This window comes from Mesoplodon bidens (genome assembly GCF_964165515.1).
Source record: "Mesoplodon bidens genome assembly, chromosome: 11".
In the NCBI taxonomy this organism is placed as follows: Eukaryota; Metazoa; Chordata; class Mammalia; order Artiodactyla; family Ziphiidae; genus Mesoplodon; species Mesoplodon bidens.
Window position 1 is genome coordinate 4771414 of NC_138167.1, and position 27207 is coordinate 4798620.

The 27207-nt window shown below is 46.3% G+C and overlaps 1 protein-coding gene across 2 annotated transcripts in view; it reads right to left on the bottom strand.

Moving 5' to 3' along the window:
- Positions 1-19615: 19615 nt before the first annotated feature.
- ANO2 (anoctamin 2) overlaps positions 19616-27207 on the bottom strand; it is a gene marked incomplete at both ends in the record, with an annotated part of 339298 nt that continues 331706 nt past the window's right edge. For both annotated transcript variants that reach the window (XM_081247877.1, XM_081247876.1), the window contains 2 exons: positions 19616-19888; positions 21762-21867. In XM_081247877.1, the coding sequence (XP_081104003.1) occupies positions 19616-19888; positions 21762-21867 (379 nt within the window). The remainder of the gene's footprint in view (positions 19889-21761; positions 21868-27207) is intronic.

Sequence of the window (27207 nt, forward strand, 5' to 3'; positions counted from 1 at the left end):
ACAGGGAGGGGCTGGGAGGGAGCATCCTGACCTCACATCTCCTGCAGTAGTTCTGCATGGGCTGGACCCATCTGCATGGCAGTGGGCAAGGGAGCCCATTGGTGTCATCCATGTGGGTTCATGGGGCGCAGCCTTGCAGCCCAGAGCAGGGTGAAGAAGGGTGGAGAAAATATCTGTAGGAACAAATGGAAAAGCTACGGAATGTCCTCTAGGTCTCAGTGGATTTACTCAAAAAAAGCAAAGTTTCTGTATGAGGAAAATAGGGCAATGTGTGTAAACTGAACAAGGTACAGTAGGCATTCCCCAAACTTGAGCCAATACTACAGCTGAAATGAAAGTAACTGCTGCTGGCAGCAGAGCAAGGGACTTACAGATCAGGGAGGGGGTGAGCAGGGTCCTGAGACCACATAGGACCAACGTGGCAGGTCTGACCCCAGGAGGGCCGGCTCTGCCTTCAGAGGAAAAGCGGTGGAAGAAAGGACCTCTAGCCCCTTAAACCCAGCCTCAGTTTCCTTGTCTGCAGAGTCTGATGGTGATTGGACAGTGCCTATCTCGCAGGATTTTGAGGGCCGAGAGAGATAATGTATGTGAAAGCACTTTGTAAACTATGAAACTTGTTCATTTTTTACTTGGAGTGGGAGGGCTGGTGCTTATTTCAGCCTCCAAACAGAAAACTACATAAAAGCTATGGGGACATATTGTCTTCTTTACTATGAAATCAGATGCAGAAAATATTTTCCTTACTTTAGGATGCTATGTCCCAAAGGATAGAGAGGCACTAGTTGGGGGACATGGAATGGGCCATCGAGGGAGAAGCCACAGGAAACGTGTTCATTCTGTCCTGTGCGTGCGAGGAGAGAGCCAGCGAGACCAGGATGGAGTCAGGACCCAGACCGGCTTCCTGCTGCTACCCAGCCTTTAGTGATGTCTAAACCTAGTCTGGGGTATTTACAGCTGAAGCTGCTGCCGTCTGGCCCTGAGCTCTTGGGTGTCCAGGTCAGCATCTCCTGCAGCCCAAGGGGGAGTTTCTGTGGTTGATTAGGAGAAAGGCCATTTGGGGAAAGCACTGTTGAAGCTGGTCACTTCCTCCCCCCTGGTGAGGTGGCCCTGAAAATGTCCTGTTTCTGCCCCGCAGGACTGGCTGGAGGCCTGGGCCCAACTCCACTGGGATCCCACGCATGACAAAAAGGCAACAGTCAGGTGGCCTCAGCTCATCTGGAAGAATCCTGAAGATGGATGCAAGGAGATGAGACCTCCACCCTGCCTCAGCACCCATAGCTGTGTGTCTTTGGAGGCCTGGGCTTCGTGGAGGTTTAACAGTTAAAAGCGAAAGTGTCTTTATTCCCTTCACTTTGTTATAAAGCAGAAACTAACGCACAATTGTAAAGCAATTATACTCCAATAAAGATGTTAAAAAAAAAAAAAGCGAAAATGTATGTGAAAGGGCTTTCGTAAGCAGTAAGGTCCCTTGCAGGGGTTGTTATTTCTACCTGCTTTGCTGTGTTGGTTTTCCTAATCAGGTCCTACTACATCCCTGTCTGGTGGGCTTGGTGTGACACCAAGGTACGCCTGACTCAGAGCCAGGGCATCTGCTACAGGAAAAGAGCAAAACTAACATTAATCCAAGGCCCACATTACACCCTTCTGGGAAATTGGAGGGTGGACAGCCTTGTCCCTCGAGAACCATCCTTCTAGCAGGGAATACTAAAGGCATACATGGGAGATGACCTTATTAGAAAGAAATGCAAATGCTGAAAGCCCACACAACTGCAGCACAGGGAAAGGACACTGGGCTCTCCCTGGAAGTCTGACCCTGACACCATCAAGGCCCAAGGCACAGGGTGCCTTGGGTGCACAGGGGATGGGAGCAGGGTTGGGCTGTCTGGGAGAAGTGTCACCAGGGCAAAGGAACGGGAAGGAGTCTCCCTTCATATTGGGGAGGCAAAGGGTAAAGGAGGTTCCGTGTCGGGATACTGTGGTCCTTTGAGCCTGGCAGCAGTGACAGGGCAGGCGTTCTGGTAGGAGGCCCTGCTGAGCTCAGCACTGGGTGGGATGGAGTAGGGTGGGCCTTGGGAGGAGGACCCAGGCTCCCCTGAAGCATCGCACTGGCTGGAACCGAGTTCCGTATCTGTACTGGCCTTTGAGCACCAGATGCCGGCCTCGGGGCATGAGACCTTGGAATTGGCCAAAACTCCATGCTCCAGGGAGTACACAGCAGAGGGAAGTCATGGTCTCACAGAGGCAAATCTGAGTTCTGGCCACAGTAACCAAGCAGAACCCATAAGACTGGCGCTTTGAGGTCAGGCAGCATCTGGAAACGAGGACTTGCCTGGGAGATGGGGGAGGCCACATGACTCATCCTCCTCAGACCGTGGCAAGCTATGCACATGCAAAACTCTCCTTGGCTTTGTTTTATTAATCTTTCTCCTTTTAATCCTTGAGCCCCAGTCCTCTGACCCACCCCTGCTGTGTTAGGTATAAATCCTTGAATAGGAACGTATACATTTTAAATACATTGTGTAAGTGTGTATGTATAATCTATATAAATGGCAGTGTACTGTGGACTTTGTTTCTTATTTTTTTTTATAACTTAAAATTGTTTTTAAGGTCTGCCCGGGATGCTGTATGTCCTTTGAAGTCTTGGTTCTGACTACCACGGCCTGGTGTTCCATGGTGCCCCACCCTTTTCACTGGTCCAGGCCCCTGGGGATGTAGACCTGGTCTCCATCCAACTCTGTTCATGTCCTCCTGTGACCAGGGCTTGAGTCATTGGGTAAAAGCATACTTTGTGCTCACTATTCCCAGATTTCTTTCCAGAACCTCTGCCCCAGTCTACCCGCCTGCCATCAGTGCATGAAGTGTCAAAGCTTTCTGTTCCCTGGTCCTCACCAGCATCCTTGACAATCTGATGAAAGCAAAGTTTTGGGTTTTGTGGTAGTTAAGCTTGTGGGTTCAGATCTTCACTCCATCACTTACTAGCTATATGACCTTGGGTAAGACACTTCTCTGTGCCTGTTTTTGCATTTATAAAATGGGAGTAATAATATAATTACCTCATGGGGTTATCATGAGGAGTAAATGAACTAATGAGGTGTGGTGCATATTTGTTTAGTAATTACTTCTACTACTATTACTACTAGTAATAGTATTACTTGCTGCTGCAGCTACTAGTACTACTTCTACTGAGGTCTAACATCTCTTCATATACTCGTTGGCCATTTGGGTTTTCCCCATTGTGGGTTGCTTATTCATATCTTTTTCCCATTATTCCATTGGGCACCCATGTTCTTGTTGCTGATTTGTGTTTTTTTGAACAACCTAGATACTAATCTCATGTTTATTTTTTTATTGTTTCAAATATCTCCTCCCAGTCTGTTACTGGTTTATTGTCTTTGACAATGATGCCTTGGATTAAACAAAAATTCTGACAAAGTCAATTTTGCCTTTTCTTATTTCCTTGTACTTTGTGCTTTGGAAGTGTTATTTAATATATCCTTCCCTACCCCAAAACTATAAATATATTATCACTACATTATAAAGCAACTCTACATCTATACGCCAATAACATTAATTAAAAATTAAAAAAATAAAAGAATAAATATATTATATATTTCTTTTATGGTGTTATAATTTTGCTTTTCAAATATATATCAATCTTTCAAAAGTTCACATTTACTCTTGGTGAGATAGGCATACAATTTTATTTTTCTCCAATTTTTTTTTTTTAAGATTTTGTGGTGATTCATACCTATATATTTAGGAAAAGAATATACAATATGGATGTGATCAGGCTTTTTTAGAATTGAATTCTATTGTGTTGGTCTCATTGCCTATCTCTGAACCAAAACTATATTTCTTTTAATATTACATTACTGTGGGTTTGTAGTATTTTCATATTTTCCTATTGAGTAAAATGACTCTCCTGAGTTATTTTTCTTACACAAAATTTAATTAGCTATTTGTGGGTCTATCTTATTTGATACACATTTGGAATAAGATTATGCTCCTCAAAAAAATCCTTATGACATTTAAACTGGGATTGCAGTAAATTTATAGATTATTTTAGAGAGAATTGACATATTTACAAAGTTAGGTTGATCATTCATGAATAAAATACATTTCTTCATTTATTTCAACGTTTTCTTATTATTTGAGTTTTTAACTTATCTACATAAAGATCTTATGAATCTTTACTTAAAGCTAATTCTAGTTTTTGCTGCAATTTTGATAAAGTCATTTATTTTTACATATTTTTAATATGTAAAAATATATATAATATTAAAAAGTTTTTGCAGAAATGTAATGCTACTGATTTTTATAAATCGATCTTACATCTGTCAATGTTGGTGAATTCATGTTAGTTCTGATAGGTAGGCTGATAACTCTACTGATTTCTCTATGTGGATAATTCTACCATTTGCCAATAATATAATTTATCTCCTTTTTCTATCACTATTTCTAATGTTTATTTTTCTTGTCTTATTGGATTGCCAGTATTCCAGTACTACATCAAAGAGAAGTGGTCATAAGGAGCATTTCTTATACTGAATCACAGCTTAAACAGAATAAGTCTTAAATTTCTTTCTTGGGAATAATGTTCACTGTGAGAATTTGGTATTGATTCTTTTTTTTTTTTTTTTGCGGTATGTGGGCCTCTCACTGCTGTGGCCTCTCCTGTTGCAGAGCACAGGCTCCAGACGCGCAGGCTCAGCGGCCATGGGTCACATGCCCAGCCGCTCCGCGGCATGCGGGATCCTCCTGGACCGGGGCACGAACCCGTGTCCCCTGCATTGGCAGGCGGACCCTCAACCACAGCGCCACCAGGGAAGCCCGGTGTCTGTTCTTAATCAAATAAAAAGACTTCTATTCCTGGTTTTGTGAGAATTATTACTATTTTTCTAAAAAGGCATTGAGATTTATTTATGCCTTTTCTGCATTTATCAAGATAATCATAACATTTGATTCTCCTTTAGTCCTTTATTTCAGTGAATTACTTTGAAAGAGTTTTTATATTGTTACTTCTTCTTGAAAATATTCACTTCGATCATGATATATTATTTTAAATACACAGTTGGATCCAGTTAACAAACACTTCTTTTTCTTTGTTTGAATAGTCATATATATGTCCAGAAATGAAATGAGTCTTTTGAATGGTCATTTGCTGGCTTTGTAATCAAGGTTATAGCAGCCTCATAAAAAGTTGAAGTTTTTTTTTTTTTTTCTCTCTCTCTCTTTTCTGAACTAGTATACATAACTGATTTTATATATAGCTTCAGAGCTTAATAGCACTCTCCTATAAAACTTTTTGAGTTTGGGGCTTTGTTGGCACATGTGTGAATTTGGGGGGGAGCATTAGATATTTAAACATTTAAAAGAACAATCGATTCATTCAATTTTTCTGATTTTTTTCTTCTGCTGGTTTTGCTATTTTCAGAACTTCATTCATTATACCTACATTTTCAAATATTTTTCTGAAATCTTTCATGGTAGTTCTTTTATTGTTTTAAAATCTCAGTTGTGTCTAAGTTATTTTTTCATTCATTCTCTATTTTAAAATTTGTGTCTTGTCTCCTTTCTTTCTTTTTTTTTTTTGGCCGTGCTGTGTGCCTTGCAGGATCTTAGTTCCCCAACCAGGGATCGAACCCTGCCTGGCAGGGAAAGCGCCAAGGGAATTGGTGTTGGACCACCAGGGAATTCCCTTGTCTCCTTTCTTAAAATTTTGATGTCTTTTCAGAAACATAAGTTTTTCACAAAACCAGCTTTTAGTTTGGTTAATTTTTCTACTTTTTTTAGTTCATCATTTTGTTGATTTCTGCCCTCATTTTAATGTTCTATTTCCTTCTCAGTCCTTTGGGTTTACACAATTGCTCTTTTTCTAAATTCTTGAGTTGCAAGCTTAGCTCATTTGTTTTTGTTCTTTCTTGCTTTGTGATAAATGTGTTTAAAGCTATAAATTTCTCTCAAAGAAATTGTGTCCCACATATTTTGACATATGGTACTTTCGTTTTGTTTTTAAGTACTTCATAATTTCCCCTGTGATTTCCTCTTTAACCAGAGTTATTGGTAGTGTGCTTTTTAGTTTCCAAGCATATAGGAATTTTAAAAACTATCCTTTTGTTATCGAGTCCTAATTTTACAGCATTCTGGTCAGACTGTAGTTTGTGCAATGTGGGTTCTTTGGAATTTATTGAGGCTTCCTTTGTCATTCAAGTTTAATACTCACTTTTGTGAATGTTCCAAGTGTTCTTGAAAAGATATGAATTCTGTATTTATTAGGTGTGAAATACATACGTATTAGCTCAGGTTTATTAATTGCATAGTTGTATAATTCAAATCTACCATATCTTTCTTTTTTAAATTTTTTTGTCAGTTTGATTAGTTTCATGGAGGAATGTGTTAAAATTAACAACTACAATAAATGATTTATCTATTCAATAGTTATGTCTCAGTTTTTTAACTTATATATTTCAATGCTTTGTTATTAGATGCATATATGTTAGTGATCATTGTATTATCTTTTTCATTTTACTGATATAGAATATAATCTCTCTTTGTTCCTTTGGCTGAAGTTCACCTCAAAATCAATTTTGTCTGAAAGAAACTAACACCCTAGCTATGTTTTTGATATATATTTGCTTGAGATATATATTTCCATACCTTTATTTTTATATTTGGAGTATATATAAAGGATATTTCTAACACAAAGAAAATGGTGTCAAAATCAATAAATATACTCATGAAGCCACTACTCAGCTCAAACAGTAGAACATTAGCCACCCTGATCCATTATGCTCCTTTAACACCCAAAGGTAATCTAAAACGTTGTCTAATATTTCTTCACTTTTCCTTGTTTTCACATATCTATGTGTCCCTACATAGTAAATCATTCAATTCTTCATGCTTTCAAACCTGTATGAATGAAATAATAGTTTATGTACCTGACCGACAGAGCTGGCTCTGCTGTGACTTCTCCCATGAGAAATAAATGACTTTATTGCTTAAAAATTTTGAGTCAAGGTTGTAACGTGTAACCAAAACATCCTAGTGGAATCAGAGTAGGAGGGAGTACTTCAAAATCACAGTCGTGGGGGCTTCCCTGGTGGCTCAATGGTCGAGAGTCTGCCTGCCGATGCAGGGGACGTGGGTTCGTGCCCCAGTCTGGGAGGATCCTGCATGCCGCGGAGCGGCTGGGCCTGTGGGCCGTGGCCGCTGAGCCTGCGCGTCCGGAGCCTGTGCTCTGCAACGGGAGAGGCCACAACAGTGGGAGGCCCGCGTACCACAAAAAAAAAAAAAAAAAAAAATCACAGTCGTGTAGTGGAAAAGAACTAAGTGTCTAATGCAAGACTTTCCATGTAAGGAAACTGAGACCAGGGTCCATGCTAATTCCTGTCAGAGCAGTGGCTGGCATCCAGGTCTCCTGTCTGGAATCACAGTCATTTTATCTGTGACTGACCAACCAGCATTTGTCACAGTCCCCTGTAGGAGACACCTGGTATTTTTTCCTGCCCCAAGTTCCTTCTTTATTGTGATTTGCTCCTCACCCCACTCCATGTGATTTTGATGGGCTGTCAATCTAGGGGGACTCTCAGAGGGGTAAACATACAACCCATGCTGACCAATAAGACTGCATTCTTACTCTGAACAGTTTGTTTGGGGGTGAGCATGTGACCCACATCTGGCCACTCAGAGTCCTTTGCAGGAATTGTTACGTGAGCTAGGAGGGAGAAGGTCAAACTCTCTCTCCCCAGCCCCCCAGAATTTTAGGAAAGACCTAAGGGTCTTCACATGACTAAGTATTTCCTTTCATTTAGATCTGATATGAAATATCACCTTCTCTGATAGCTCAAGCCAAAGTAGCCCACCAAGCCCTGTATCTCATCAAACTGCTTTATTTTCTTCATGATTCTTACCATGATCTGATTCTTTTGCTTGTTTACCAGTCTCTTTTTACATCATCTCACAACCCCCACCACCATGAAGAATTTAGTTAACTTCATGAAAGCAGGGGCCTTGTTTGTATTTTTCACTGCTGTATATCCAGCACCTAAAACTGTGCCTGGCACAAAATAGATGCTTGACACATGTTCACTGTGGTAGACAATAGTGTTCTCTAAAATATTGTTGCCCTTTGGGGCTGGCCCCTTTCTGACAGGTCCCTCCATGAGGCTCTGTCCTGTAGGAGGAGGATATGTCCCCTGACCACAGATACCAGGTTTGACCATTGTGGTATTTGACCAATGCAAGCTCAAGTGATACATGCTGCTATTGAGCAGAAGCTTGAAGAAGACTTCCCTGGTTTCACTATTGCTTTGTTCCTCTTTCACAAGACCAAGAAAAAGACTGCTCTCTCAATCTGGTCCAGTAATAAAGTCTGGGTCCTTCTTACCCTACTGGAGGTCATATACCATGGGTAAGAAATAAACCTTCGTAAGTATAAGATGCTGAGATTTTGGTTGTTACTGCAACAAAATCTAGGGAAAGCTAACCCACTTGTTAAGTTAATGAAGAAGCCAAAAAATGACTTTTTCCTTGAACTAGTTTGAATTAGGTTTCTGTCATGTGCAACTTAAAAGGTTATCATTAATATACTCTTTCATGTTGTTCTCTCTTCATTCGTTACATTTCATCTTCCTCTCCAGAGTCTGAGGAGAGTCATCCTCTTATTCATCGTTGCATCCTCAGGGCCAAGGAAAGTATCTGCTCATTGCACGTCTGTATTTTTATTTCTTCATTCCTGCCTCTAGAGTCAAGCCACTCAAGACAGAGACAGGGGAGGGAACTTCTTGGCCTTCAGTAGCTCCAAATTAGGGGTGTCCTTGGTCAATTCTGAACATCCCACTCTGCCCTCTTTCTTTCCTATCTCCACTGACCTAACCTACCTCATTAAAATGAAGAAAGAGCAAAGGCGACTCCTCCGGTAGCTTCAGACCAAGGAGTCTTGCCAATGTCACTGGAGAAGTAGGGGTGGAAACAGAGGACCGGGATGCTGACATCAGCAGTTTCCTGGGCTCCTCTGAAGCCCCTGCCTCTTTATATGGGACCTGACAATTCACTAATTCTCAGCTAAGGGTACTGTGTTCTGTTTTTCTTAGTAGAATGAAGTTTTTGGACCTAAAAAGAAGTTCAAGCCTTCTGTGAATAACAGATGGGGAAAGAGGAGACAGCTCAGGAAGATCATCAGTGCCAGCTGGGTCCTGGGTGGATGGATGATGGCAGGGAAATGGGGCTCAGGAATAAGGGGTCCATTGACCCAGCCAATCACCTGCAAGAGGAGATGGCTCCAGGTGACTTCATCGTGGTGAGGGGAAGACCAGGTAGCTCTTCTCCAGGCCTGCTGTCAGGGCAACCTGTTTTTGTGTCAGAAGGAAAGGATCAAAGTTCTGAAATTAGATTGAAGGTTGATTCTGAGTCAGGAACACAAACACATCTATGTGTGAACGTGGTACATGGACACCCCCACACACGACACGGCACAACAAATGTCTGTCTCTTCCAGATGGTTTAGAGAAGGGTTCTGAGCTATAGATCATTCTGGCAGTGTCTTGAAATCCATAGACACTTCTCAGAGTAGACCTTTAACAAAACAAGGAATATAATGAAACACAAAGGATTACAAATGAAACCAAAGATATTGAAACACAGTTACCAAGATATGATGAAAAAATATGATAAACAATGTCTTTAGTAATGCATTAAATACCAGTTCTAAAAACTATCATTGTTTCAAAGTAATGATGAGTATGTTGATATTTTGTCACAGTTGCAACAACTAGAGTGTGACATGAAACTGTGACTTCTGTTGGTGACACAGTCACCAGTACCACAAACAGTAATGTGGATTGTTGCCTGGACTCAGAATAGAAGGATGTGCTCCAATTCAGTTAGAGGTTAGTAAAAGAAAGAAGTACTTTTCCCATCCAAGTTCTTGGGTGAGTTCTATTCAAACATACCTTGGGAGTCATGGAATCTTGGATAAGAAACCTTTGTTTAGAGACAGTTCACCTGAATTCAAAGAAAAGATGTAGTGTTTGGGATCCCATCCCGCCCCATCAGTTCAGACCTAAATGACCCAGTTACTCTGTGCTTGAGTCAAGGAGGCAAGCTGTTACCTGCTGGGTTGTTCTGCCCTGTTGTGCCAAGGAACCAGACTGGGCTTTGAATGTGCGTGATCTGGGTTCGTGCTTGTCACTTCTCCCAGATCACCACAGAAGGCTCTGTGTCCTCCAAATCAGCAGGCCTGGGAGCCATCCCAGCAGGAGCAATGGTACCAACCCCTGCTCCCACCCCCGTCTCCAGCCCCTGCCTGACTCCACTTCCCCCACCTACCCTTGCATCCTTGAAGCAAGGATATGTCCACCCGAGGACCGCCACACCCCTGCAAGGATTGGAGAAGGAAGAGGAAAGGAACAAACTGTATACATCTAATACGTGTGCAACGTTATGATATGGACTTAGCACACCCTGTCACCGCAACCCTTTGGCAGGGGTTATTACCCCATCTTGCAAATGTGGCCACAGAGGCCCTGAGAGTTTAAGCTGCATCACTTGAAGCCCAGATGGGTGGAGCCTGATTTCCCAAATTAACGCACAGATTCCCCAAACCGTAAGCACACCATCTCTTTGAAACTGCTCGTGCCACCTGTGGGTAGCTCCAACTCTCAAGTTCTTCCTTGTTCTGAGCTTTAGCCTACCTAGCAAGAGGGACAGTTGGTACTGATGATTCGTCTTATTTAATGACAGAGTGATCATTTATTCATTCTTCAACAATTTTATTGAGTACCTCCTATGGAGCAGGCACTAGAGCTGCAGCAGAAAGACAAAGCTCCTTCCCTCCAGAAATCCACATTCCAGGGCAGAAGACAGAAAATAAAAAATAAGCAAATAGATAGAGGGCAGATCAGGTTGTTGAGAAAACTCTGGAGAACGATACTGATCAGGGAGATGGAGGGGCTGGGACTTCTCTGAGAAGATGAAATTTGAGCAGAGGTCTGCAGGACTGAGGGGAGAGACACGTGGAGAAGCGCATCCCACACACAGATGCTTGGCCCATGGCAGGAAGGAAGCCAGCAGGGCAGGCGCAGAGCGAAGAGAAGAAAATGGAGCAGCAAAGCTGATACTCAGCCAACGGGCACCTATATACAGGAGTCCTGATCATTGAAATATTGAAAACCTTCCAAACTGGTTGGGTAAATGGCCACTTTTCAAACTCTTAAATACCACCCACCACGACCTTAGATACAAAGCCCTCCCCCTTGGAATGCCCATATCCAGCCGCTATGGGGGCTGGCAGAGCAGGACACCTTCTGGTCCTTCTTCCAGCCCTGTGGTGGGCACCTGTTCAGGTTAGTGCCCACGTGGCATCTTTTGTGCTATTTAACATTCTGAATATCACCCTGTGCAGCAGACAAAGTCAGAGAGGAAGCAGGTTCCAGATCGGGTGGTAAGGACTTGCTTGGTTCTTCACTTTGAACAAGAAGGGAGGCCCCTTGGAGGTTCTGAGCAGAGGAAAGGCACGGACAGTTTCCAGGTTTAAATGCCTGATCCAGCTGCGAGGGGGACAACGCAGCAAAGCAGGGAGGCTGAGAGGCTGTTTTCATAATCCTGCAGAGGTGACAACGGTTTAGAAGTGGCGGAGCTGGCAAGACGCGAGCGGAGTCTGGAAAGCAGAGCTGACGGTATTTGCTGATGGTGCAAATGTGGATCACGAAAGAAAGAGAGGAGGTAAGGGTGAGGCCAAAGTGTTTGACCTGAGTAACTGGGAAGATGGAGTTTCCATCAGCAGAGATCAGAAAGGCTGTGGGTGGCCTTTCAGTCTTGGCCCGGCATTTGGATAAAAGACGGACTCTTTGGACTGAGAAAGGCACTCGAGGGTTGAGACAAGGAAAGGCTTTTCACCTAAGCAATTGCAGGGCAGGTTCACTACATACTGTGATGGGAATCCAGCAAGAGAAATTCGGTTTGGGAGATACTAAATTTGAGACAAAACTAGATATTTATATCACGCCCAGTGGGCAGTTAGAGATAAATGTTTGGAGTTTGTATTTAAAACCCTGACACTGGATGAGAAATAATGGAGTAAGGGGAGGGAGAGAAATGAAAAGATCCAAGGAATAAGCCTGGGGGTGGATGTAAGCAATAAAACAAAACCAAAAAAAAAGGGGGGGGGGGCGGAAAGGAATTGGAGCAACAGTCATCAGTGAAGAAGGGAGAAAATCAAGAGAAAGGGATGCCCTGCACCCAGATAAAGAACATACATCAAGGAGGAGGAGGGGGAAACGACTGATGCTGCTGGTTATGAACTAAGGTGAAGACTGAGAGCCATCATTGGATGGAGTGACCTTGACAAGTAGTGGGGATAAGGGCCAGATGCGGAGAGTTCAAGAGAGAAAGGAGAAAATTCTTCCCAGTGGAGATAATTAAGTTACAAATCTTTGAAGGGATTTTGCTCTAAAGGGGAGCAGATAAATGGGACAATATTGGAGGGAGGACGTTTTATATTTTTATTGTAAGATAGGAGGTATTACACCTTGTCTGTGTGCTGATGGGAATGACCCAAGAGGGGAAAACCGGAGTTGCAGGAGGGGCTGGCTGCCCACTTGAGCAGAAGAGAGGGTGGGGCCTGGTATGAAGGGATGTGACCAGCTGGGAGAGTGCTGGAGGCCCGGGGCTGGAGGATGTGGGGCAGGAGTGGGGTAGAGGTTGTCCTCCAATGGCTCCTACCTTCTCAGTGGAGGAGGGTGAGGATGAGGGAGCAGCCACTGAAGGTTTGAGCGGAAAAAAGAGAAAATAAAATAGTTACTCAGCAAAGTGGGAGAGTGAACGGACCAGGAGAATACATCAGGCAAACAGCACAGCCACCCTGTCCAGGATGGGGTGGTCCAAGTCTTCACACATCTGGTTCCTTTGGAGATGTGGTGAGTTCTCACACAGGAGGAACAGAGGGTAAAGCACAGAGCTTCTCACGTGGTGTCCAAAGCTCCTTGAAGACTAGGATGATGGAGCCCCCGACTGCTCCATGGGCCCAGAGTTCAACATACAGACCAGTGCCTGCTGCTCCACTGGTGACCCCCAGCCCTAAGATACCTCAGCCGCCCCCTGCCACAGTGACTGCAACCCTGCTATCAAAGCTTTCTTTTATCCTAACATTGAAAAATTATAGTACATACAACATATATACAATAAGGTACATTAATCTGAAGCACATGAAACCACCCCCCAAGTCAGAGGCATAGAATATTCTGGGTCCCGAGGATACACCTCATGCCCTCAGAAGTATCCCTCCTGCTCTCCCAGTCACTGACCTCCAAAAATAGCCAGGACTCTTGTTTTTCATAAAAATACTTCTTTTTTTTTTTTACCATCTTTGATCTTGTTGTAAATGGAATTATACTGTCAATATCTAGAATGTCTGGCTTGTTTGGCTCAGTGTCACGTCCAAGAGATTCATTCCTGTTGTTGCATGTACCAGAGCTTGTATTTTTCTTTGCTGTATAGTATTCCATTGGTGAATTTACCACAGTTTATTTATCCATGTACTGTTGATGGACACAAGGTTTGTTTCCAGTTCAGGGTTATTATGAATCGTGCTGGTATGAGCGTTCTTTTAACTGTCTTTTGTTGCACAAATATATGCATATCTGTTGGGTATATTCTGAGGAGTGGAGTCTTAGGAGTGACCCCTAGGGAATGTGTATTTTAGCTTTGGAACCAACAGCGCACAATTTTCTAAAGCGGTTACACCATTTTATGTTGTATTAAATTATACTGTTGAATTATACAGTAATTCCTTCTTTTGAGCCTTAATTATTTTTCAGAATTCACAAGGCCCTTTTATACACAACTTTTTTCATCTTGAGAAGAGAAATAATTTAAGCCTGGGACAGTTACCATCATCAGCATGCTTACCTGGGACCAGGAATAGGATATTATGGGCTCCGAGTAGCAGTGGGGAGCAGCTGGACCAGGAATGGTCCAGAGGGTTGCTTGGGATGAGGAAGGGAAAGGGTACCAGAGACATGCTGCTCCATTCCACCAAGGCTGGCCCTGCAGAGAGGCCCGCAGACCCTCTGCCTGTGGGGTAGGGAGGCCCTTCAAGCCTGAGCATACTCATCCTCTGCTCACTCACTCACATCCTTTATTTCCCTTCTCCTTGTGGTCTACTTCTGGTTCATTAATTATGAATAATTAGTAATAATTAATCACCACAATTCATTCATTATGCCTTTTTTGGGAAATGGTGCAAATCGTTTCGGAAAGCTGCATAGTGCAAGTAGCATCTTAAATTATGAAACTGTATTCAATGTATTTATGACCCAGTAGTAAATTTATACATAATGAAGGATCTTCTAATAGTCAACTGGCAGAAAATACAAGATTACAGACTCTCCCATGAGCAGGTCTGTGGGAAACAGGAGGAGGAACACGCGATCTGTCTGGGTTATTCTGAGCGCTAAGGGGGAAGAGATGGGCAGGAGTGTGCGTTCCCCCCTGGGCACACGGGAGGGAGCAGGGAAGAGTCAGAACACCCTGAGAGACAGATGCAGTCATTTCAACCTAAGCTCTGATTCTCCACACACTTGTCATGTAAGCCCATCTGTGTGTCCTCAGCCCTAGAACAGGGTCCCAGAAAATGCTGCGAAGGGATTATCTGATCTCCTTGCAGGGGATGCGTAATGAAAAGAGCTAAGAAAGTACTAGCTGCTCTAATAAATCAACCCTAAGACTTCAGTCGCTGGACACAATAGAAGCATATCTCTGAGTCTCTTAACAGTCCAGCGAAGGCGCTCCTGGTTATGGCAGGACTCCAACTCAGGGACTCAGCCTCCTTCTACTTGTGGCTCTACATCCAAGTGGAGGAGGCACACCCTCCTTTTAAAACCTTGACCTGGGAGTCACTCACATTAATCCACTAAGGAAAATTTGTTATTTAGCCACACCTGACTGCAGGTGGGGTGGGCGGCGGAGCATGGCTTGGTCTACCACAGACATTTCTACACCAAGACTCACAGCTTCCCATTTGATTTATCCAGATTTGCTTCATTATGCAAAATGTTCTCTTCAACAACTACTCTATTTTTTTTTTTTTTTGCGGTATGCGGGCCTCTCACTGTTGTGGCCTCTCCCGTGGCAGAGCACAGGCTCCGGACGCACAGGCTCAGTGGCCATGGCTCACGGGCCTAGCCGCTCCGTGGCATGTGGGAACTTCCCGGACCGGGGCATGAACCCATGTCCCCTGCATGGGCAGGCGGACTCTCAACCACTGCGCCACCAGGGAAGTCCCACCAGCTACTCTATTTTTCATATCAGAGCCCACACCACGTCTTACACATTTCAGAACCACCAGCAACTAGCACATGGTGGGAACTCTGTAAACGCCGATTCATTGGTTGATTGATTCACAGCCCTTTCTCGGAGATTTCTAGAGTTTTACAAAGCACCAAGCCCTAATTCATATCTTATTCACTGTCTATCTACAGCTCCCTCTCTGCCTCCACAGTTACTGTCCCACCCGGCCCAGCTAGCTGGATGGGCAACTGGAAACTTCCCACCACTTTTCCAAAATCCAGTCACCCTCCTTGGCTCAGTTCAAATGGCACCTCAACAGCTAAGCTTTCCTTGCCCACCAAGATTTTCCTTGTTCACAAATTTAGCACTTGGTGTTGCTTCCTGATAATGTTGCCTTCTCAAATGCATCTGTCTAATGGCCCATCTAAATTCCAGTACCTTCATGCCTCTGTACCCCCTTAACACTTTGTTCCAAACCACGCACAGAGCAGATGCTCAGTGCAGACTTGTCAACTAATAGGTTAGCAAGATGAGATTCTAACACGCATGAAAAAATATCCCCTGGACCAATGATCCCCTACATGCCTGCATCAGCAGGGAACTCAACAAAACAGAAGCCTGTACCCTGGCACTGAAGTCCTTACAGCTGTGTGAACTCCAGGCTTCAGTTTCAGTGGCTATCAAAACAGGGCTAATGATGAGACGGACACTGACATTAAAGCTAATGCAATTTTAGCTGCAAGGCTCCTTCCAAGGGTGCCCAGCCCTAGAAGGATATACAGAGAATAGAGGTGGAATTGCTTTCAAAATGTCTGGAACATTTTTTCAATCTTAGAGCTTATCGATGAAAGGAACTTGATAGACGCTTTCCCAAATTGGACCGTAATCTTAAAATTCACATGAGATAATCAACAGTGAGTTGTGGAACTGAAAGAAAATTTTTAAGTTTCTAATCAAAATAGAAAGTAAATGTAGATCAAACTTGCTAGAGGAAAAGACTGGATTCCTTTCTCTTCTTATTGGAAATATTGGTATGAAAAGGCAATTAAAGAGCCTGCAGCCCATGGTGTGGAGGGAGCAGTATTATTACAAGGGTGAGCAAGTTGGTTAATTAATAAAACATGAAGTTATTTTTTACGGCTTTTGTGGTGTTTTCAGTTTTTTTAAGAATTTTTTTTAAGATTCTTTGATGTGGACCATTTTATTAAAGTCTTTATTGAATTTGTTACAATATTGTTTCTGTTTTATGTTTCGGTTTTTTGGCCACGAGGCATGTGGGATCTTAGCTCCAGGACCAGGGATCGAACCCGTACCCCCTGCACTGGAAGGCAAAGTCTCAACCACTGGGCTCCCAGGGAAGTCCCTTTTGTGGTGTTCCTGGTGTTAGCCTAAAATGTATATTTTGTTATGATTTCTCTCTTCATGCTAGATAAATATTCACCTTTGTACCTAATTTTATTTCATAATCTGGGATACTTTTTTCTTAAAGAGGGTCCCTAAAATTGTAGAAGCGTCTGGTCCCACAAAGCCAGGATCTGCCCATGTTAATAACACCACCTGCTTTTGACATAATGATATGGAAAAGTACTCTACATATGTTGCCCAGCTACGTGGAGGGGAGCTTCCGAGGGCTTTCTGAAAAGAGATAGGGGCCACTGAGAAGACAGATAAAATGGAAAAACTCAGCCTCGTGAAAAGGCAGTGGGCAATAAATGGAAGCAAGTAGAAAAGAATCAAAAGAGGCAGGTGGAGTAAAGTCTGGGGTTGACAGCTGAGAAAACCAAGTTTGAAGTTGATAAGGGAGACACCCAGCAAAGTTCTTGAGAGCGTAGCAGGAAAGTGGCCCGGGGAATAGGGTTGACGGGGCCTATTTTAGGGGCCTCACCTGTTTCCCAACAAGCAGCCTCACTCAGACCAGGCAGATGTGGTTCTTGATAGAAGATGACACATACTCTCCGAGGAACTTGAGACAGGCCAACCAGAGTCCATTGTGCTGGGGGAAAACGAAGAGCGGGTTATGATGTGGGATCCATATCAAAAGTCTGCCTCTTTCCCTTATGGCCTGTGGCTTCATCCCCCTAACTGACGAAGACATCCTGGCTGGGAAGCCTCGGGCCTCTGTGAGGAAGGGAGAGAAAGAAGCTTCATGAAACATGAAGGTTCCTGAACTCGTATGCGGAGCTGCCTTTTGGAATTCCCATCTGGCTTTCGCCTTGCACTTCCTTTCTGCAGGTAAAACTGCAGGAGCCCCGGGGAGGCCAGAAGGGTTGGTGGGATCCACTGTGTCTGGGTGAGAGTCCCGGGCAGAACGTCTTCTCGGCTGGTCCTGATGGGAGGTGGCTTTGCGGGCACTGCCATCTGCTGCTGTGCAGGGGACAGGGCAGAGGAGGGAGGGGAGTAGGAGGGGAGCCAGATGTGCAAACAGGGCTGCGTGTGTAAGAAACATCTGCTTTGTTTTCCAGAACGCGTGGCTCAGCCTTGAAGGGTGGGCTCTGCTCTCTGGCGCCCTCTGCTGTGGCTGAGCAGAGCGGATACCCCCGTGGGTCGGGGCAGGAGTGGAAATTTGGACACTGCTTACCTGGGCTGAAGGGGTTTAGGAGTCCGAGACACGGTTGCCCAGGGCCGGGGGTTGTAAAAGGTGAGTAGAATGGATCCGTGGAAGGTAAGCTCAGTCATCCACACTGAGCCGTACTCTTCATTTGTGCCATGCTGTTGGGAGCTGCAGAACTGTACTTGTCAGGAGAGGAATGGACGAGTCCGACCTCAGTTACTAGCAAGAAATTTATCTCAGGAAACACACACTGCAGAAAAAGGTACAGCCTTCGGCAGCACAGGAAATGCAAGAGAGTAAGGTTACAGGGGGCTGGGGGGAGCCTTCACCTCTCTTCCAGATTATCCGTGACAGATTCATATAAGAGTTTAGAAGCTGCTGGATTCATATACCGTAGATTATAAATGGATGGAGGGGTGGGGGGAGAGTAGCATATTATTCTGGGAAGAGCATGTTCCTAAAGTTTAAAGGATTTGGACAAGGAGGTAAAATGTTGAGAAAAGATGGTGGGCATGAAAATCAAAAACTGGAAAACCAACCTAAAACTTCAGCGTGTCCTTAAAGTAACCAACACCTCCTCTGGGGTGTGGCCCTCCTGGCAGCTTCCATTGTGACCAAGTTGTACGCTAGTCAGACTGACCTGCAGGGAACTGGGGCCAGGTCCCAAGGGAAGGGCCAGTGCACTGGTTCTGGTCAGCAGGTGGGTGGAGGTGTGTGAAAGGCAATGATAAATGACGTTTGGCCTTTGCTTCCAACTAGAAAATCTCCCCACAGAGCTCGGGAGGCTGCTACCAATCAATGACATTAGCTTTGCAAGAGGTGATCTCCGAACCATCCTGGGTTTGTCATTAATTCATGTATAAAATGGCAACCCCCTCCCCCCATGCCCTCACATTTCCTGTCTCCCTTATCCTATTTCATATTTCTTATGATCGTCTGAAATGCTGTGCATTCATCAGCTCACTGTCTGATGTAACTGTCCCCAGAACACAACTCCGTGCAGTGGGATTTTGTCTTTTGTCCTCTGCTGTATCTCTAGTCTGAGAACAATGCCTGGCACCCAGTAGGGGCTCCATAAATATCAGTAGGAAGTAGGAGAGAGAGAACCGAAGACAAGGAGATGCATCTTTATAAAGAATGTTTCAATTTATTATTTTAAACCTAAACCTGCATAAAATGATGGCTAGTTGCATTTAGCTCAAAGCATCCCCATGACATGAACTGGAGACAAGCCCAGGTCTGGACCTTTGCCCCTCACCACTGGGTCCAGAGGCCACAGCAATCAGCCACGGAACTTAATTTGCATCCACTGAGGCTGTGACAGCGATGCAGAGGGTTTTCTCAGGGTGATGGTGGGAAAGGGGGTGGTGATCACTTATGATGGGGCTGAAACAGGGCCCGGACTGTGCTTCTCATGGCCCGTGGCCACCGAAATTCGGGGATGGTATCTGAGGGGGCACAGGGCAAGGCTCGAGGTGCCTGGGACTCTGGGCTGGAGAGACCCAGTTCTTTCACCAATAGATGCAAAAGGGGGTACCAATCGCCCAAAGGATACAGCTCAAAAGAGGACCTAAAAGAAACCCAAGCTTGAAGTTTCTGAGAAGCAGCATCATTCTCTTCCCTCCTGCACCCATTCTCTGCCTCCTGTCTCCAATCTCTGTACACACACACACACACACACACACACACGCCCTTTTCAAGAGCCCCTCAGGCCAGATCCTGCAGAAGGACGGACACCACACCCATGCGGGTGCGCAGCCCCGTGCTGGTCTCAGCTGGTCACACACTGGTGTGCTGGGACCCTGGGGACGTGCTGCTGCCCAGCTGGCTCCAGCCCGAGGGCACTGGGCTGGCTGCCGGGCTCCCCGCACTGCGACGGCTGGTGCCCTGGCTCCTCCAGGCAGGTTCCTCCTTCGGCCTGAGCTTCTCATGCTCCTCTTTCAGGAAGAAGTCCACGAACAGGCTCTTCTCCCTCTTGATCTGGTCACTGATGTCGGTGGAGATGTCAGGGATCATCCAGTCCACAAGGACGCTCAGGACCATCACCAGGTTCTTTGAGAACCAGAAGGGGGGTGGTGAGAGGAGAGGCTGGGCGGGAGGGCTCCACCGCCCCGGGGCAGGCGGGGTGGGCAGTGGTGAGGGCACAGACCCCAGACCCGGGGGGGCAGGGGGCCTCTGGGTTCCTCTGGCTCCTCGGCCGACTAGTGGGTGACCTCAGCCAACGAGCATCACTGTCCCTTGGGGTCCCCGGGTGAAAGTGGAGTAGGGACAGCGCCCATCTCCCCGAGCGCCCCTCCCACGCACGGCCAGACAGTGTTCACCGGCTTCTTCCCCTCCGCCCCCCCTGCCCCCGTGTGTCCTGTTCTTGCCTCCAGGATCCGGGCTCCAGAGCTTTTCAGAAAGCAGCCGTAACGCCCAACGGCCCCTGCAGGGCTATCTCTGAACCAACCGCCCCTCTCTTCTTCCCAGCTGTCCCTCCGTCCCCATATCGGAGGTGGACCCTTGGTTTCTGCACTGACTTCCGACCTCAGCCAACCCCACGTTCTGGTGTCACTGCCTGCCTGGGCCCTGCCTCAAAAGGCCTGCATCGGTTCTGAGGTTCTGTGCACATCTGTAAGTGCCTTCCTTCCCCCCAGTAAGCCACTCCCCTCCCGTAGGGTAGGATAAGACCCTCCCTTCCTGGGGGCGTTTCCTATTTAAGTGGGTGAATACTTCGGCAGTGCCAGCACCGCCCTTTAAAGGGCAGCTCCCCGTATGCTCTGGATCCCAGGCTTTCTGCAGGCTGTCCCTCACCCTCCAGCTGTAGCTTCCTCTGCCTGCCCATCTTAGGCTCGCACGCCCCCTCTCCTTAGACCTGGAGGATAGTGACAGCCCAAGAGATATCAGAGCCCTGCCATCTGTCTTCCACGCTCTGAACGCACCCCCAGCTCAACCTTGAACCCTGCGTGCTCCCAGGGCCCAGGGAAGACTTGGGAACCAAGGGCTGCTCCCAGAGGCTGCCGGGTGCCATAAGCGATCTGGAGCTGCTTGGTCAAGTCAGACGCTGGCCTTTTAAACCAAGTCCTCTCGGGGAGTGAAAGTGACACGTGACACGTGGTAAAGTAAGGAGGGCTTCTGCAGGCGGGGCAGCCAGGGGACAGGTGAGGATTGGGCACACATATTGCCTCATCTCTCCAAGAGGAAGAATGCCTGCTTCTCCAGGTGAAAGACTAGCTGGGGAGCTTCTTTACTTCCTGGGCTGGGGGCCGGGGGCAGGATACCTTAGAGCCCTCCAGGGACCTGCCTTCAGGGACTACAAAAGCCTGGGGGTAGGGGTGGTGACCGGAAAGGGATCTGGACTGGTGCCCCAGCCCTGCTCCAAGGCTGGCAGGACCCCAGTGGGAACGGGGCCCTCGAGCCTGGAGAATCTCGGCGACGCAATTGTAGCTTCAGCTATTGTGGGAGATAGGAATCGTCAGCTCAGGTTTGCTATTCACCCGGGGCAGCCGGGGGGCTCTGGGGGCCTTTCCCACCAGGTGTCTCAGGGGCCGAAACAACACAATAAAGGAGAGGCGAGAGCTGGAAGAAAGGGTCAGAACTCAAGGCCTTTCTTGGGTGCAGAGACCAGGCGGGACGGTCTGTCTGCCTTCGAGGTGAGGCTATGGTCTCCCATGCTGTTCCCCACTTTCTGGTCTTCAGTTTAAATGGGAATCAGTCTCCACCCTGCACCTGACTCCACACCTGTCTTGTAACCTTACTCTATGCTTTATCCTCCTTCTGCAAATCCAGCCGCTAATGAAAGCCTTCACCCAGGGAAGGGTCTCAGGGCTGCCGGCCGCACGCGTAGGCCCCTGAGTCACAGAGCGCCCTGAAAACCCGGAGACGGGGCCATCGGTACCCCTGCAGCCCGGATCCTGACCCGCTGTGCCTTATCTGAACAACTCACCTGGAAGATGATGACAAAAGCCAGACGGGCAGACAGAACGGACCAGTACTGCTTGGAAAACTCATATGGGTTCGGGGCCCAGGGCGGCTCCCGGTAATCCTTAAACCTGTCCAGAAAGAAAGGCCACGTGAAGACTGGGAGGAAATGGAGAGAAGGAGCTCCTTCTCTGGTGCAGCCTCAAAGGTCAAAGCAGCAGGCAAAGCCCTGGCTCTCAGACTTGGGGGCGTAGGAGGCAGAGATGAGGAGTCCACGGCCCAGCCAACAACGTCCAAAAAAGTCAACATCAGCCTAGAAGTGGCTTTCTTACTCTCTCCAACATCCCCAGAAGCTTCCTCTGGATCCTCCTTCCAGAGGAGCCCAGGAATCATGAGAGGAACCCAGGACTAGGAAGCCATCCTGGCTCCACTAGCCTGTGGGCTCTGAGGGGCGGGGAGACCCCCGGACACCACGTACATTGCTCCGCAGCCCAGGGCTCAGTGAAGACGCAGGTGCCAGCAGACGGTCAAGGGTGTCCTCCCCAGCCGGCTGCTCTGGGACCACGGCTATGAGAGGGGCCAGCCTCGCTTGATGGCTGATTCAGAGCAAGCTGAAGGCTGAGTGAATTTTGGGAGGAGGGCAGTGGTAAGAGTCTCGGTTGGGCAATATCCCCTTTCACTAACCATCTTTATCACCTGCCCATGTGGTTTAAGAAATAAAATGTCAGTGCCTGACGTAAGCTCAGACCATGGTGAGGTCCAGGGCTTGTCCGAGCTGTTGCCTTTTCCCCCCATCTTGGGATGACTCATGTTAAAAACAGCTTATTTTCTCAGACTCCCTTTTTTTCTAATCCTGGAAAAATAACAAGAGTTGGTACAGAAGAATTATGCCCCTTCACGGAACTGTTTTCTCCATGGAATTCAACCAATCTTCGATGCTCAGTAAAAGCAAAACAAGTCCTGGGCTAAAGCAAGAGGTGGGGTGGCATCAGGCCACCAAGCGGGGTGCACGGCTGCTGAGGAAGGTGGGGAGGGAACTCTGTCTCAGGAGGGGCCCAGAAGGAAAACAAGCATAGACTGAACGTGCAGTGTGCGTCCATCCCCAAGCAAGGGGCTCTTCTGGAGGTTTCCTCATTTCACAACAAGATCCTCAAGAAGGCATGGATATCCCTGTATAACCCAGGAGGAAACTGAGGCTCAGAGAAGTTCAATGATTGGCCAGCAAGGGGTGGAGTCAAGGTGAGGATCCAAGTCTGCCTGAATCTGGGCTTTTCTCCTATTGTCGGAAAGCTCCTGACTACCAGCTGCTGTTCGGGGGAGGGGATTCAGCAGTGGGTGCTCTCTGAACCTTCCCCTGTGCTGAATGAACCCGCTGCTCTAAAAGATCCACGTAGAAGCACCGTGGCTTTTGATGGCCCAAGAAGAGATAAGGGGAGAAGAGAAAAAAACAGAGGAAGATGAAAAGAGATGCAGGGGAAAAGGCAGAAGAAGTCATAGTGGGAAGAGCCAGCCGCAGAAAGAGGCAAGCGGAGAGGTGGGTGCTGAGCGCTGGACTAGGGCTGGGCAAGAGGCCAGGAGCTGCCCCCCCCACCCGGTTCCTCTCTTCCAACAGCTGATCACAGCTGCTGCAGGCCTGGTTTGTCATCCGGAAGAAATGCAAAGCTAACTGCAACCCAGCTAAACACCATGGGGCTCATCCTCACCATCCTCAGCTGAGGACAGAAACACAGCCAGCTCCAGACCACGCCTGCTCATGGGAGAGAGGGCGGGTATGGCCAAGGGAATAAGGACATTTGGGTGGAAAAAAACTCAGGCTCGCCCACCCTACTGCTGTCCCCCCAAAACCCCACGGCAGAAGGGAATTTATCTTGCTTTTCTCAAGACCTCTGGAGGAGGGGTGATACACACACACCCTACTTTTTACGGTGAGGAAATCCCTCCCCAGGTCTAGCCCAATCCCTGCTGCTGCAATCAAAGTCCATTTCCCTTGTTTTCTAGCTCCATCAATGAAGGAACAGCTGCTCACTGACCTCAGTATGACAGCCATTGCTCAGCCCTCTTTTTTTTTTTTTCCAGTCTGCAAAGAATCCATAAATAATCTAATTCTGGTCCCACTTCTGCTACTAACTCACTACAGCTTTGGGAAATGTCACTTTGCCCTCCCCGAGTGTCCAAAACATGTTTTGAATCTGGCAGGCACATCCATCTAATCAAGGATCTGGGGAAAGATTAACACACAGATACGTCCAGAAAGCTCAACTTGCAATCCGTCTGTGCCAATGGCCTAAGGGTGCTTTGTCAGTAACTACAGGGCAAGCTATGCCCAGAAAACAGCAACAAACAATTTAATGAATTACACATCTCTTCACATTTCTCTTTTCAAAGCTCACTTTAAAAAAAAAACTGACCTGGAGTAAGCAATGCATTTTACATTAGTGCACACGTACATGTATATCACAGAAATAAAAATCACACACACACACGAAACATACTCATCCTGGCTGTGTGCTGCGCACTGATAGTTTCTTGTTCTCTGCTATCTGCTCCTATCCTAGTCTTTAAAATGCTGGTCATGACCCACTAAAGTGATTTCCTAACTGATGAATTCATAGTTTGAAAGACACTGATTCCAGTAAGCCTCTGCCACCAGGTAAATGATTGCTTATTTACATTCCAATATAAGCTCAGATTTCAGAATTTAAAAAAAAATTCATCCTAAGAAGTCAAGCATGTCAAATGTTTCTGAGTAATCAGAAGACACTAATTAAACAAAGAGATCATTAGTTTTAAGACTAGAAATGTCCAGAAAAGACAGGGTGGCTAGTGGACTTAATTGTGGCCAGCCTGGTGACAGTTGTCTGTCTATTTCACTTCCAAGCCTAGAGCAGAGAACAGCATGGGCAAAAGCATGGGCTTTGGAGTCAGCAGGTGAAGGCCTGATCCCACGCCCACTCTTTCAGTGCTCCGTCCTCTAGACAGTTACCCAAAGATCTGATGGCCGGGATCCTCGTCCATGAAACGTGTGGACTTTCCATCTCACAAAGCTGTAACGAAGACCACTCGGCATACTACCAGACATATCAGAGGACTCAATATATGGGAGCTGTGCTTTCTCCTTTAGCCGAAGGGGACTTAAGAAATACGCGTCTTCTGTTAAAAGGAGATGGAGCATACACATCCCTGCTCCCAGCTCCCCTGGCTTTCCAGGAGGATTTCTGAGCACTCAAGCTCAGATGCTCCGAATTTCCCATGATGCTGAGATGAATAAAAAAGAGAAAGCCAATGCCCAACTGCAGGGGGCTTCTCTCAGGCTCTAGGTCCAGGTAAATGGCACAAAGCAGGCAAGCCTCAGGCTGATGGGAAGGAGAACTTCTGCCCCATTCTCATTAACTCAAATGCTTTCCGAAGCATACCCTTTCCCCTGGTTTTGAGAGCTTTGGCTCTCCCGAGGTCCCACTGGGTGGCCAAGAGCTGGGCGAACCCCACATCTGGTCACTTCCTGCATCTGCTGGCTGGGATTGAAGCTCGGGGATACAATTTTAGGAATGGTTCCCAGATCTCACCCTCATCCCTTCGGTCTTCCTTTATTTTCTTTGAGCCTTAACATTGAGTTTGAGAGTTCCCTGTAGTCTTGTAATAAGGAGAGTCTCCCAATAAAGAAACGACTAGAGTGTCTAAAAAGCATGTCTGCACTGGAGTGGCTGGGCCACTTACTAACTGTACGAACCCGAGAAAGTTATTCCACATCCCTAACCTCAGCGCTCTAATTCACACGGAGCCAACAAAACGGGCATCACCATGCCGAGTATACAGTAGGTGCACACGTGAGAGCCCTCTCAGCCCACCATGAGCCAATGAGCACACGTGCGTGTGTGTACGTGTGTGTGTGCACTGAATGTTAAAGGGAAACACAGTGAGCAGTAAAGAAGACAGCACACATGGGTGTAATTTCTGGAGGCAGAAATGGACACAGCGGTTTCTTCTGGGAGAGAATGACTGGGCTAGGGGCTGAGAAGAGGGGCTTTTCCTTTTATATGTATGTACACACATATACACACACATATGCATATACACACATACATTATATAGAATTACTTTTATAATAAAAAGTTCGTCATTTCAAAAGAAGGATGCAATTAATGGTAACATTCGGTTGACTCCAATATATCTTTATACTAAGCTTCCAGGAGCAAAGTTATACTATGAAGTGAGGCAGACTCACGTACGAAAAGTAAAAGTGGTACAAAAATCAACATTTTCTCAGCTTTAAAACTGCATTCAGGGCCTCCCTGGTGGCGCAGTGGTTGAGAGTCCGCCTGCCGATGCAGGGGATACGGGTTCGTGCCCCGGTCTGGGAGGATCCCATATGCCGCGGAGCGGCTGGGCCCGTGAGCCATGGCCGCTGGGCCTGCGCATCCGGAGCCTGTGCTCCGCAACGGGAGAGGCCACAACAGTGAGAGGCCCGCATACCGCAAAAAGAAAAAAAAAAAAAAAAAAAAACCGCATTCATATTTTACCTAGATTGTTCTAACCCTATGAAATAATCACATTGAGTTGGATTTATACACTACCTAAAGAAACAAGGTTCCTATTAACTCAAAATATATTTCATTATTATAAAACGAGTCCGTGAAACCTCTTAAAGGTTCCATAAATCCATTTTTATGTTAATCCATAGAACAATGTCTGAGAAAGAGTCATAGAAATGTGTCGCCGTGGCTACCGCTGGGAAGATGCCTAGGGCTGGGCAGGGCTGAGAGGAGGTGGGACAGAGTTGGAGAGGTTGCCTGTAATGTTTAGAATTTTTTCAGGGATAAAGTAATGTATTACATGCGTCATTCACTATTATATGTTTACACTAAGTAGAAAAGAAGCTTTGGAGATTATTTATTCCAAGTCCCCACTTTTACAGATGGGGAAACTGAGGTGCACAGTGGGAAGAGAGACTCCGGGCTCAGACATCCCTTCCCATCCTCACTTGCAGGGGTGACCAGTGACAGTGCAACTGGCCACAATTCATCACAGTACAGAATCACTGCGGGCAGGAAGGGTGCCCATGTAACAAACTGAGGGGTTGGTCACTGACATTCAGAAATGGCTTTTTTTAAAAAAAATGATGTTTTAGTGACATTATAAATCAATTAGTAAATGCATTTCTCAACTCAAAACAGTGGTATGTAAAAAAAGAAAAATGTAATAGTCCCAGTGGCAAGTAATATCATATTAGGGCTGAAAACAATGGCACACGGTATTTCTGTACCATCTGAGCTGCTTAAAAGTGTCTTCTGTAATTGACTTTGAACAAGGGAAAACAGCACAGGCCATTACAAACTAATCAGGCCGTGGTCGATAAAGATCAGGAAAGGCACCACCACAGAAAGCTGGCTCTCCCTCTGGTCTCAGCCAGAAACAGATGAGAGGCAGACAAACCCTGGAAGGAAAATCCCAGGACCTTGGGATAGGGAAGACCT